At 37.1% G+C, this 13,198-nt stretch overlaps 1 protein-coding gene across 1 annotated transcript in view; it reads left to right on the top strand.

The window, feature by feature from the left end:
* Myo3a (myosin IIIA) overlaps positions 1-13,198 on the top strand; it is a 118,425-nt gene that overhangs the window by 16,326 nt on the left and 88,901 nt on the right. Inside the window, exon 5 of the mRNA XM_042686201.1 lies at positions 12,064-12,140. Coding sequence (XP_042542135.1) covers positions 12,064-12,140 — 77 coding nt within the window. The remainder of the gene's footprint in view (positions 1-12,063; positions 12,141-13,198) is intronic.

The following is a 13,198-nucleotide window of genomic DNA, read 5'->3' as shown; positions in this document are numbered from 1 at the left end:
TAGTTTCTTGCTTATGAGCTTGGTCGCTGTTAAGATAATATGGGATGATAGAAGCAAACTACTTAATGTATAATTACTGGCCCAAGGTAATTCTGAAAAATCTGAGCTATTACTGTTGCCTGGAAACAATATTCCAACCTACCTTCATACTCAATGCTGTATGCATAGTAAGTAATGGATAAGGGATTATTTAAATAATGCCTCATTATGTTTTGTTTTGTTTTTTAATAGCATTCTGCAAGAGTCACATGTTGCTTTAAATGTCAAGCAAATCACACCAAAAGCAACATTCGATTTGCTCATAGTAGGCCTTTAAGAAAGCCTTTTATTTTTTCTTCCTTAAGTGGGATTCACTATTGCAGAAAACCAGCAGACACCTTAGAGAGCAAATAAAAAGACAAGTGAGCTTGTAAACACTATGCATGAAATGCATTAGCAGTCACTGGTATATGAGCAGTCAATAAATAATACTATCTCCCAGGAGATAAACCCCTTTAGGCAAGTCAACTGATGTCTGAAAAAGCAGTCCCCATGTCAAATAGAAAATAAAAAAAGGGACTAAATTTAAAGGGCAGTCCCAAGTTCTCATTTCTATGGAGTTTTCTCTGGGGAACTTCATTTCTAATAGGAGAGTTAACATTTCAATATTGAAGTACAGAACGTACTTTGTGTGATTTATTTAGACCTCGTGCTTATGACAGAGTATTTTATAGCTTTAAATCTCTTATTTCCCTCATGTCCCATTTTAGAGCAAATCCCCAGTGCATAATGTAGGTCAAAGAGAAGTTGTGGTTTTTTTATTAATAACCCACTTGTTAGCATCAAGTGAGTATATACACCTGAACATAAAAGCTAGGGAGTATCCTTCATTCCCTCCTTTCTTCCTGAGGAATTCAGAACAAAAGCCACTAAGTGGAACAAGCAAGCATGGGAGCAGGGCTGCAGTTCATTGTACATTTTGGAGCTGACAGGCATGAAGAAAGCATCCTTGCTGGAGGAACGTCAATAATGGTAACCTGGGATGAGATGTTGGATCCCCAAGTAGAATAAGAAGGGTATCCACGTGGCACCCCATGTTACCCCCAGTGCTGTCATAGGCAGAGTGATATGAAGAAGGCATTTACATAGGGAATCCAATGGGCCCAGCTGAGCACCAGTTGCTCACACCTATCCCTAAAATCCTTCACACTCAAGAAGGATTGGACTGGAACTGTAGGTACATTATGAACTCATAGTTTTCAATCTATATAAATAGATATAAAAGTAAAAGCGATGATACATGTGTGTGGAATATGTACATGTGTGTATGTTACCTTCTGTCTTCACAAGGAGATCTTGGGAACAATGATGCCCAAGAGAAAAGACACCACGCCCTTAGCTCTGGGTTTGGTTGGTTGGCTGTTTTTGCGGTACTGAGGACTGAACACAGAGCTTCATACTTGTGATGTAACCATTCTGTCACTTGAACTACAGCTCTACCCTATACCCTATACCGTATACCTATGTAAGTATTAACAATACTTACATATAGTATAATAATTATTATTAAGTAGTTGTGCACAGAGGTTACAATTCCATAAGTCAGGTTGTGAGTACAAAGCTTCTTTTTTTTTTTTTTTTTGGTCCAGTCGTGGGGCCTGAACTCTGGGCCTGGGCGCTGTCCCTCAGCTCTTCAGCTCAAGGCTAGCACTCTACCACTTGAGCCACAGCGCCACTTCCGGCTTTTTTCTTTTTTTTGCTTATGTGGTGCTGAGGAATCGAACCCAGGGCCTCATGCATGCAAGGCAATCACTCTATCCCTGAGCTACCTTCCCAGGCCCAAGTACAAAGCTTCTTGATCAATGTCATCCCTATCTTTTTGTTCTTCCCCCCTTTTCCCTTCTCATCTCTACCTTTAAGTTATATAGGTAACATTTTTTTTAAATATAATTCTCGAATAAAAGAAATCAAGAATTCTTGGAGAAAGGTTGAGATAGCCTAAACTTACTGTGTTGAAATAAAATTTTAAAAAATATATATTCAAATAGAGACATGTTAAAGGGACATGGTTGTCAACCTGAAGCAATTTTCACTGACCAGCTCTGGGACAGTCTGAATATCAAAATAAAAATACTAATAATAGTAATAAGTGTAACAAGTTCAACAAAATACAAGTCCATTAATCTCTACTGGCTACACATAAATAAATGAGCAAAGAGGGAAAGGGGAAACAAAGGAGGAGGCTACAATGCTTGATAAGAAATGTACTCATGGGCTAGGAAGGTGGCTCAGTGGTAGAGCGCTTGCCTTGCATGCCAGAGGCCCTGGGTTCGATTCCTCAGCACCACATAAGCAAAATGAAAAAAAAAAGCCGGAAGTGGCGCTGTGGCTCAAGTGGTAGAGCGCTAGCCTTGAGCTGAAGAGCTGAGGGTCAGCGCCCAGGCCCAGAGTTCAGGCCCACGACCGGACCCAAAAAAAAAAAAAAAGAAATGTACTCATTATCTTGCCCATGTAATTGTAACCCCTCTGTACAGTATTTTCACAATAAAAAGAATGAAAAAAGAGAAACAAAAGTTTCATAGTACAAAAGAGTTTAGAAATGATAATGGAATTTTAAAAAATCATTGTTATTCAGCCATCATCCTAATTAACAGTTTGTCCCAGAACTTTAATGGATTACCAACACTAGTGGAATAAGCTTTGATTAGAAACAGGATCGCCTCATCATTTCAAAGTATCCCTCCACAACAGATTGGTTAATTACAAAAGAAAAAATTAGGGTAACTTCTTAGGGCAAACATATATTAGTCAAGTGAGTGAAGTGAACATCACTGGTAATGAGACAAACATAAATCATGCCAGGTAAAAGGATGCAATAAGAAGACCTCCTCATCACATCTGTGACCATCCTGCCAAACATAACACCATTAAGGATTATCCAACAACCCAAATAAACCATTACAAATTTCAAGGTCATGGGATTCAAGGACAAGTTGAGGGAGTACATCAGTGGGAAGGACATTAAAGAGACAGAGCAACTAAAAGCAGTACATAATCTTGGGTTAGATGTGTGTGTGTGTGTGTGTGTGTGTGTGTGTGTGTGTGTGTTGGTTGGTTGTAAAGGATGTATTTGGTACATGAAACATGAAAATGAGATATAGAAATGGGCCAATGATAAATGTGCAGGTTTTGATGGCTTTGAGGTAGGAACGTCTTTATTTGTAGTAAGTACAAACTAAAGTATACAGGGCAGAAGGGGAACCTAATGGGGACCCTAGGGGACCCTAAATGGGTCAGAAACAAAATGTATGTCTTTATACCTACATTGCTCTAAGGTTGAAATTAGGTCAAAATTTAAAGTATTAAGAAAAACAACAACTATAGAGTAGTTAGAGATTAATCATGGAAAGCATTTCCATACATATGTGTGCATGCACACACATACAGAAATTCAATATTATCAATCTTGAAAATCTGAGAGCTAGTACTTTATATAAGGAAATTATATATTGAAAGAAAAAACTAAAAACTAAAAAACCATTTTTAAAAGCTGACAAATCTCTAGGCATTCACACGGAGCTAGATCAAAGGAGGATATTCTTAGGAGAAGCTCACAAAGGCTCAAGAGCTATGTGCGTCTGATCATATAAAATGCATTTATTGAAATGAACTCCAGGAAATGGAAACAAGAGGTTTTTTTTTTTCTTTGTTGCTGTTTTTTGTTTTATCTTTCTTTTGTCTTCTTTGTTGGTTTATCTGTCTATGGGAAGATAAAGTGGGGGAGGACCCAAAATGGTGAGAAAAAGGGTAAACAGATGTAGCAGTGATACTCACAAGACAGTATGGTGAAAATGAATTATATAACTTGTGGGTAGGGACAAGAGGGAAAACCCAGGGAGAGAGAAAGGGTGACACCGTCCAATACCTGACTTATGTAACTATAAAATCCCTGTACTTACCTTCACAATAACAATGTAAAAATGCAAAAAAAAAAAAGCTGACAAATCTCTAGACTTTTTCCTCTTTATACAATAATCAATACTTTAGCTAGAATATTATTTTTGTGCTTTAGGAAGATGAACCTTGCCTTATTTGAGAGAAATGATGTTTATAATTCTTTTGCTACCTCAAGGCAGACCATTGATAAGTAGACTCTTTCATAGTGTTATGATTCTAGCGAAGCTTATGGGCTCAAATGTTCCAAGCCAAACATTTTGCCAAGTTGAATGATGCTATTGTGCATTGTAAAAAATGTATATTTTGGGGCTGGGAAGGTGGCTCAGGGGTAGAGCGCTTGCCTTGCATGCATGAGGCCCTGGGTTTGATTCCTCAGCACCACATGAGCAGAAAAAGCCAGAAGTGGTGCTGTGGCTCTAGTGGTAGAGTGCTAGCCTTGAGCTGAAGAGCTGAGGCCCAGGCCTAGAATTCAGGCCCCACAACTAACCAAAAAGAAAAAAGCATATTTGATTCAAGGGTCTTCAAGTTGCAAGGACCAGAAATCCAAACTAGCTGAAAAAAATGGGAGGCGTAGAAAAGGCAATGTCATAGATGGGAAGAGTGACACTAAGGGAAGAGTTGATCAGGAGAGTGTTGGCAAGATGGCTGCCTCTAACTCTCTCCCTGAAGGAATAGCCCCTCCTCTAGAAGTGTCTGCAGACCATTCAGCCTTAACATGTTGCACAAACTCATTCTGACAGCAGTTGCCCTCTCCATAAGCTGTCTGACCTTATGGGTCCAAGGCCAACAGCTATGTGAGCTGGATTTTCAGCACCTTAAATCAAAAGGAATTTCAAGTGGGAGAAGCAATTCAGTTAGTCCAAACTGAATCAAATACTAGTTTTGGATCCAGTTAGCCATGGGCCAGGAAGTGAGTTCAAACTAGTTCCCTGCAAAAGCTATTCCAAGACAGCTACTGAAAAAGTGAGGCAAATTGGTGGTGGTGGTGTTTGACGATGTATTTCCTTGTGCCTAGGGCGCTATTTAAAAGTATAGTTTTCAGTTGTTGAAATTGAACTACATAGATTATACCAAAAAGATTCTATAATTATGAGTGATTACGAGTGGATTTCAGATATTTTGAAAGGGTTGTTTCATTACTTAGCAATAGATAAGAGAAAACTTTAGGGATTTATATAACACAAAAACCAAATTACCTCAAAGTAGATGTCGAAATTTTAATATTAGTTTCTAAGTGAACCGAAGGGCTTTCATCGCTTTTAGAATTATTTTTTTGCCTCATAGCCTTCTTCATTTTCCTTATTTTATAAATAAGTATTTTGAACTAGAATCATAAATAATCTAAGTCTTCAGGTGTAAAATTTTAATTCTTGAGGAGCTTTAGGAGAACAGACTTTAATGGTAGAGCAGAATGACAAAGGTTATTGGGCACAAAAGAACAAAAAATAAAATATCAGTGCTGAGGGTGTGCTATGAATGCAGCTCTCTACAACTGAGATTGAGTACTGAACAGAAACTAAAAGGTGCTTAATCATTACAAATGGAATGGTACATGGCTGGATATGTAGGCCAATGGTAGAATGTTTGTTCTTAGGAGCAATGCCCTAGGTTTGATCCCCAACATTGCAAAAGAAAAGAATAATACATAAATAAAAGTAAAATTAATTGAATGGCTCAAGATAGCTTAGCGCGCATGATTCATGTGTCCAAAGCCAAGAAAGCAGTAAGCAGTTTGATGTTGATGTCTTCAGAAAAACATCTCACTTTTTCCATTGTGAGATATGAGCTAAGTCTAGGTTTTTCTTTGGGTACTGGGCCATGTGTATGTTAAGTATGTGCTGGAACAAGATCATACATAAAGCAAAGGCAAGGGGTATAACCAAATAGACTGGAGAGCAGATGGACATTGTTTTATGTATATGTGCCAGTCCTGGGGCTTAGAACTCAGGGCTTAGGCACTATCCTTGAGCTTTTGTGCTCAAGGCTAGCACTCTACCACTTGAGGCACAGATCTACTTATGGCTTTTTAGTGATTAATTAGAGGAAAGAGTCTCATAGACTTTTCTGCTTAGGCTGGCTTTGAATGGCAATCCTCAGATCTGGACCTCCTGAGTAGCTAGGATTATAGACATGAGCCACCAATACCCAGAAAGGATGGACTTTTCAAGGGAACTCACAAGTATATTGGGAGGAGGGATGACTAGACTGAATCACCTTGAATCATCTTAGAGATGCATGAAGTGTTAAATCTAGGAAGAATCTTGGCTATCATTTAAGATATTAAGTTCAAGAACATCAGATGTGGTTTCCATACGTTTTAACTTTTAAGTTAACTCCTCTTTAATGTAGTATGATATGTAGCATGAAATTTACCATCTGAACCATTTGAAGTGAGTAACCATTAAATACACTCACATTATTGTGTAACTTAGCAGTGCCAACTTCATACTCATGGAACAATGACCTCTATTCTCCCACCCCCCCCCCCACTCTCTAGAAAGCAACATTCAACTTTGTATCTGTTTTGACCTTTACTACTTTAGATAACTCATAGCAATGAAATGATTTATTATTTGTCTTTTTTGTGTTTACTGACCATGGACTTGCAAATGGACATTTAACATGAACCACTGTCTTAGCCACCTCAACATAGTATTAGAAGATAGAACGTATTTCGTGGCCTCTTTGTAGTGTCAAAATACTACACTTTTCTGACTTCAATTCGCATTTCCAAGGGATTTTGTTTTTAAGGATTTAGCCATGTGAGGCGTAACAAATTAGGTTCGCTAAAGTTGTCTTAGAAACCATGTATTTGAAATTTCCACTGTCTCCCTAAGACTATGAGAGAACTGTTGGCTGCAAGTTCTACTGCAAGCCTGTACATTTCTCTCCCTGGGAGAAGGACTTACGCAATAGGAAAATGGTACAGCCACCAAACAGCCCAGGAAGCCTTGCTGGATGGGCCTAAAATAGCCTGAAAATTCCCTAGCAAAGCAAAGGGGGGAAGGATCATTAACATAAAGCTCTGTGGTGTTCCCTTGGCTGTGACTCTTAATGGATTAGTGCCCCCTCCTCTTGCTTGTTTGCTGTTCTGCTCTGATCTGTTTTTGGCCTCCTGTTCCTTTCTATATCCTCTCTCTAACCTAACTTTCTGGCTGGAATTTTCCACCCTTCAGCATCTTCTCTTGTGGTGATTATGTAACTATTCACTTTCATGACTTATTCCATTAGTTGCTCTCTGGACAAAAATGATTTTTGGTGACTTATTCTATTAGTTGCTCTCTGGACAAAATGATTTTCCTAATCTTTCTTCTTTCCTAGGGCTGGTACATGCATACTTTGAATCCTTGTGGCCTTTTAAAGTAATTTATGTCAATCATTTTGAGGAGAATTTTACATGCTTTAATCTTCTTAGCTATTTTTCAGGTGGGAAATTAGGCTAGGTAAAAATGCCTCTCATCCCCAAGAAAATGACTTAGCTTAATTTTGCTAACCTATAAGTCAACAAGTCTGTTTTATGACTATTAATTTGCTTTTTAGGTTTGAACACATTGGGGTTGATAAAGTAATCTTGGGGTATCAGAATCATTACAGAAACATTTTTTTAAAAAATCAGTGAAATTTACTACTTTCCTCTGTCACTGTTAGAGTTAGATGGTGATTTTGCTTTTAATGTAAGTTATCTAAGAGTCTTAAGAATTTCTTTTTCTACCTAGTTGCAGTTTTTTTTCTTTTTTCTTTTTTTTTTCGGTCACGGGTCTTGAACTCTGGGCCTGAGCACTGTCCCTGAGCTCTTCAGCTCAAGGTGAGCGCTCCATCCCTTGAGCAACTGCACCACTTCAGTTTTCTGGTGGCTAATTAGAGATAAGAGTCTCACAGACATTCCTGCCCGGGCTGGCTTTGAACTGTGAGCCACGGTATGAGCCACGGGTGCCCAGCTACATTTTTTAAAAAACTGTTCGGGTCTTCGTGTTTTCCTTTTTTGTGTTCTGAGTTGATTTTATTTTCTTTTTTATCATTCAAGTCACTCTTACAGGAAATGTGTAAAAAGATCTTTCTGCAGGATGACAATAAATTCCATGTAATATCTGAGATTCTCAGGGTGGTTGATCCATTACCCTCACACTTCTTTTGCCATTAGAACCAGTATGTGTACCAAGTATAATTAGAGTTGAGAAATAATTATATCCATCCCTTAAATTACTCTCACTAATAAGTTTCTTAATATGTTAATATATGCCTCTGTAATACATGCAGTAAACTTACTCAATATTCTTTTTCTCATGTGGGATGTTTGATTAAATAATTTGAAGGCCAGTAAGGTACCAGTGGCTCACACCTAGAATCTTAGCTACTCAGGAGACTGAGATCTGAGGATGGATGCTTAAAGTCAGCCCGAGAGACTCTTGCTTCCAACTTAATAGCAAAAAGTCAGCAGTAGAGGTGAGACTCAAGTGACAGTACACCAGCCTTGAATGAAAAAGCTAATAAGCAAGAATATGAGACCCTGAGTTTAAGCTCTAGTATCAGTACTGGGAAAGAAAAAGGAAATAAAAGAGGAAATGGAAAGAAAGGAAAGGAAAGGAATGGAAAGGAAAGGAGGAAGGGAGGAAGGAGGGAGGGAAAAAGGGAGGAAGGAAAGCAGGGAGGGAGAGCTGGAGAGAGGGAGGGAGGAGTCAGGAAGGAAGGGAATAAAAGAAAGATGGGAAAACCTGAAGGTCAAATGTTTGCCCTACAAAATTCTTAACCGAATAATAATGCAAATATATACATATAATATCATCTCATATATTAACCTTTATCAACTCATGATTGACTAGCATTGTTGTTAATTTGCTAATTGTAGATACCAAAGCACTGGGGTTTGTATTCAGGGTTCCTTTGTTTTAAACAACAGAAACTAACTCTGATTCACTTAGATAGGGATACTAAAAACCACAGCTCACAGAAGAAACTGACCCTCTGACCTCCTAAGAAGAGAACTGGGGCTGCTCTGGGCCTTGCAGGGAAAGATCCTGGACTTAGGCCAAAGGCCTTGCTGCTGTATATAGCAACTATATTCATCCCCTCCATAAGTGTCTCCACCCAAATCACATTTCTTTTTTAATTTCAACTAGGTATACAAAAGAGTTTCAATTCAACATGCCAATTTATGAGCATAATGCATCTTGATAGAGTTACATTTCTAATTAAAAGAGTGACAATCTATGTCACCTGCCACAATCTCAAAACTCTTTAATCCTATCCTTCTATGAGCGAGAATCCTTCTAGCCATCTTGATCTGTACATCCTGACTCTAGGATTTAAAAAAACAACAACAACACAGCAATTCATGTCCAGAAAGAAAGAAAAGAATGTTGATTAATCTAGAATATAATTTTCCTGCTAGGAGCAAAACTTGATATCTGCTTGGTTGGGTTTTATATTTGTTCTTCTTCACATCTCATTTCAATGACATTTGAATTCTTCAGTTATCTTTATAAAATTGAGATAGAACCACTCATCAAAGATCAAATATACTTTTTCATAGATTAAAATTCTCAGAATCAATTTTTGAAAATTTAGAGCCTTTTTTCATTTCTATTTATTTTTTATCTTCAAGTAGCTATACACATGAGTTTCAAATCAACATGTCAATTTATAAGTACAGTGCCCCTTGATCAATGTCACCCCTTCCAGCTAGAACCAATTTTAAATTAAATTTGCTTTTAAAATCCATTTTCCCACTTACACAAATAAATTACTATACTCTGACACTATCATAAAAATCTACCTTAATATTTTACTTCTAATCCCTATGGGAAAAACAAAGTAAACTATTTAATGAAATGGAAAGTGTCTAAAGAATCAGAAGAGGCAGAAGACAGATTTGGGAGATAAGTGATATTAATGGTTGATTCTCTGTCTGAAGATATTCTCTTTAAAAGTATTTAAGGAAGATCCTCCAAGTATTGATTAGATAATTGCCTTTGAATTGGAAAAATTATGTAATTAGTGATGATGTTTTTCTTTCAAATAATGAACTTTTAAAAAGAAAATCTTGCATACACTTGCAAGTGTAAACAAATTATTAACAGAAATATGGTAGATTCAGGAGAGAACTCAAATGATGTAATTCCTTAGAAAGACTAATTCACAGATCAACAAAATAAATACCGGGAAATCAGTACTAGAAATGTAGGAGGTGGGTTCAATGGAAGTGGGAATAGGTGAGTAAAGAGAGAAAGAGAGAGAACAGTCACAAAATTCAATGCATATCCTACAAAATTAAGAAAACTGAGGGAAGGCATGGAGTTGAGAGAGATGAGGGAGAGTGGTAAACGAATACAAGATGCATTGTTTTCATATACTGCATTTCTAATGGCAACTCCTTTGTACAACTTCTCAAAGATAATATATAATATTATGTATGTGTGTGTGTGTGTGTGTGTGTGTGTATGTGTGTGTGTGTGTGTGAAAATCTTGAAGGCCATAAAAAGGACAGAACTTACACACAGGTGCAAGTTGCTAAGGGATACACGGCTAATGTGAAATTAGGACATAGCCACCCAAACCTCTGCCCAAAGATTCCACTACTGAAATGCCCATTGGCCAAATCTAGTCTTTGAATCTCACAACAAACATCAAATTGCATCTTGAAGAAATCAAATATATCCTCACTTTAAAAAAAATCTTAGTAAGTGCTTCCTTGGACCTGGCTTGTCAGATAAATAGCAAGAGCCTAAAACTACTGTGACCCCAGGGTCAGGAATGGGAAATGGAAAAAGTGTGAAATAAGGATGCAAAAGCTCATGGTTTGTGTCTAATCCATGAAGTCTGGGGCAGGTGAAAGCTAAGAGCACTGTCCATTCAGAGGTAACCTTGTGTAAGGAGCAGGTATATAAAAATTGAGAGAGAGAGAAAGACCTTATTCCCAATTCTCTTGGAGGCCAATTAGCATGTGTCTCACCAGGAGGAAATAATGGAATGATGTGACTGAAATATTTAGTTAGATAGCTCTTTGTTGTAGACTTCAAATTATAATCTCTCTAAAAGAAAAAAGACTGATTTTAATTAGATAGGAATGATGGATGGAGCAAAAGATCTGATGTGCCATTTCACAGTAGGATGACTGCAGATAGAGATCATGTATTGTATATATTTCAGAAAGCTGGAAGGAATGATTCTAAATGTGTTTCCATAAAGAAATGGTAAGTGCCTGAGGATATAGATAGGTTTAACATGGTTTAAACATTACACAAGTTACACATATACATTATATGGTACCCCACAAATACCAATAGCATTTCTATTTTGTATATCAATTTAAAAATAAATTAAATACCAAGAACCAGTGGTCGCTTACACCTGCAATCCTAGCTACCCAGGAGACCAAGATCTAAGGATAGAGTTTTGAAGCCAGCCTGGAGAGAAAAGTCTGTGAGATTCTTATTTCCAATTAATCAGTAAAAAGTGAGAAGCAGAAGTGAGGTCCAACTGGTAGACTGACAATCTTGATTGAAAACTCCAACTAAGAGCACCAGGCCCTGAGGTTAAGCCCTAGTATTGGCACAAAAAGTAACTCAAATATTTAGAGGTGAACTTATTACATGAATGATACTGGTTTAAATAAATGTTAATTTGAAACATCCAGTCAGATCCTATATGATTTTCCCAAGGTGGATAATTATGCATATTAAGATATAATTATGCATATTCACAAGTCACTTTATTATGTGTAGAATAGCATATAATGTATTCTCAAATTCATCAGAATTTGTCAATAGAGAAATGGAGGAGAAAGCAAGAATTATAACAGTACAAAGACTTTAAAATATAGAACAATCAAGGAAGTAGAAATTAGTATAGTGAGGAAAGGTTCGAAGCCAAATGGGAGAAAACTGATACCTCAGCTGAGGCTTTAGGGATGGTTAGGACTTAGATATGAAAACAATAGCACCTAATAAGACCCTTCTGTATTGTGGCTATCCAGAGACTCTGATTTTGGCTCTGCTCAAGTGAAGTTCAAGTCCAGGGCAGCTTTGAGAGAGTAGAATTTTAGCACAAATTTGTAAGAAAATTGCTACCGACTGGAATCTGTTTGCATGCCTCATCGATGCAAGAAATAATCTCACCTCTGTCTTCTAGGTGTGTCTGCACAGCTCACCAGCACCCGGCACCGTCGGAACACCTCCGTAGGAACACCTTTCTGGATGGCCCCCGAGGTCAGGTGCCATGTTGAAGAAGACAGGTTTAATATTTGCTCGTTTCTGGCTTTTCTTTCTATATGTATTCTATCATATTCTGGAATATACCAAAAGAAATGGTCCGTGTTGGTATTTTTGGTATGGGGCTTACACATGAATCAAGGAAAAAGGAGGAAAAGACATTACTTGTCATTTTAATTTTTCCTTAAACTTACCCCCAGTTTGTTTCGCATACATCCACACTGTGGATATTTATGTCTCATAGAAAGTTCTGAGGCCCTTGGCTTTATGAACTCACATTGAGGTCCACCAACGTGTGTGGCAAGTTCCCCTCACCTGCTGGCATCTGTGCTCTGCTTTAATGGATTCTGTCATAACCACAGGGAAATCCTGGATGAACTGTACTAAAATAGCCAAGGGAAAGTTTTCAGCAGTCACATCTTCTCTCCACAGTCAGTGTTTCATGCTTTGTAATCTTTTTTAATTATGCTTATCAATGAAAAAAAAAACACTTGTTTTTGAAAACTCTCTGTGTAACTGTTGGGAAATCCTCTGCTATTTATTATAAGTTTCTAGGGAGTGAAGGGAGAAGTAATTCAAATGCCATATTCATATTTGCAAAGATCATCGAATTAAATTTGTTTGAAGATTAAATCCTGGTACACTCTTTCTATGTGAAAACCAATTCAATTATTTCACATGAAAATGTTAAAACAGAAATTTGATAGAAAATATGTAGGGTATAAATCATTTTAAGAAATAGTTTTGAAAAATCCAATGGGTTCAAAAGCTTTTGAACAAGAACTACATCTTAGAATAAAATGCAAAGAATAGTCATATAAACAAAACCAAAATTGAGTAAGAGAACCAAAAATGAGTTTCTTTATGGTTTGTTCTAATTTTTCACTAGTACTTTTTAAATTAACAAAAAGTATACAAAATGGGAAGTCAATAAAAATAGTTATATGCCTATTATTATAATAGAACATATAATTATACCATTATAGAATCAATACCCTAATATTATGTTTTATGTTCATTTATAGCAGCAAAGCCAAAAATCATATATTTAAGTT

The sequence above is a fragment of the Dipodomys spectabilis genome, unplaced genomic scaffold, assembly GCF_019054845.1.
Source record: "Dipodomys spectabilis isolate Male_0828 unplaced genomic scaffold, ASM1905484v1 ptg000096l, whole genome shotgun sequence".
NCBI lineage: Eukaryota > Metazoa > Chordata > Mammalia > Rodentia > Heteromyidae > Dipodomys > Dipodomys spectabilis.
This window is presented reverse-complemented; position numbering and strand designations above follow the sequence as displayed.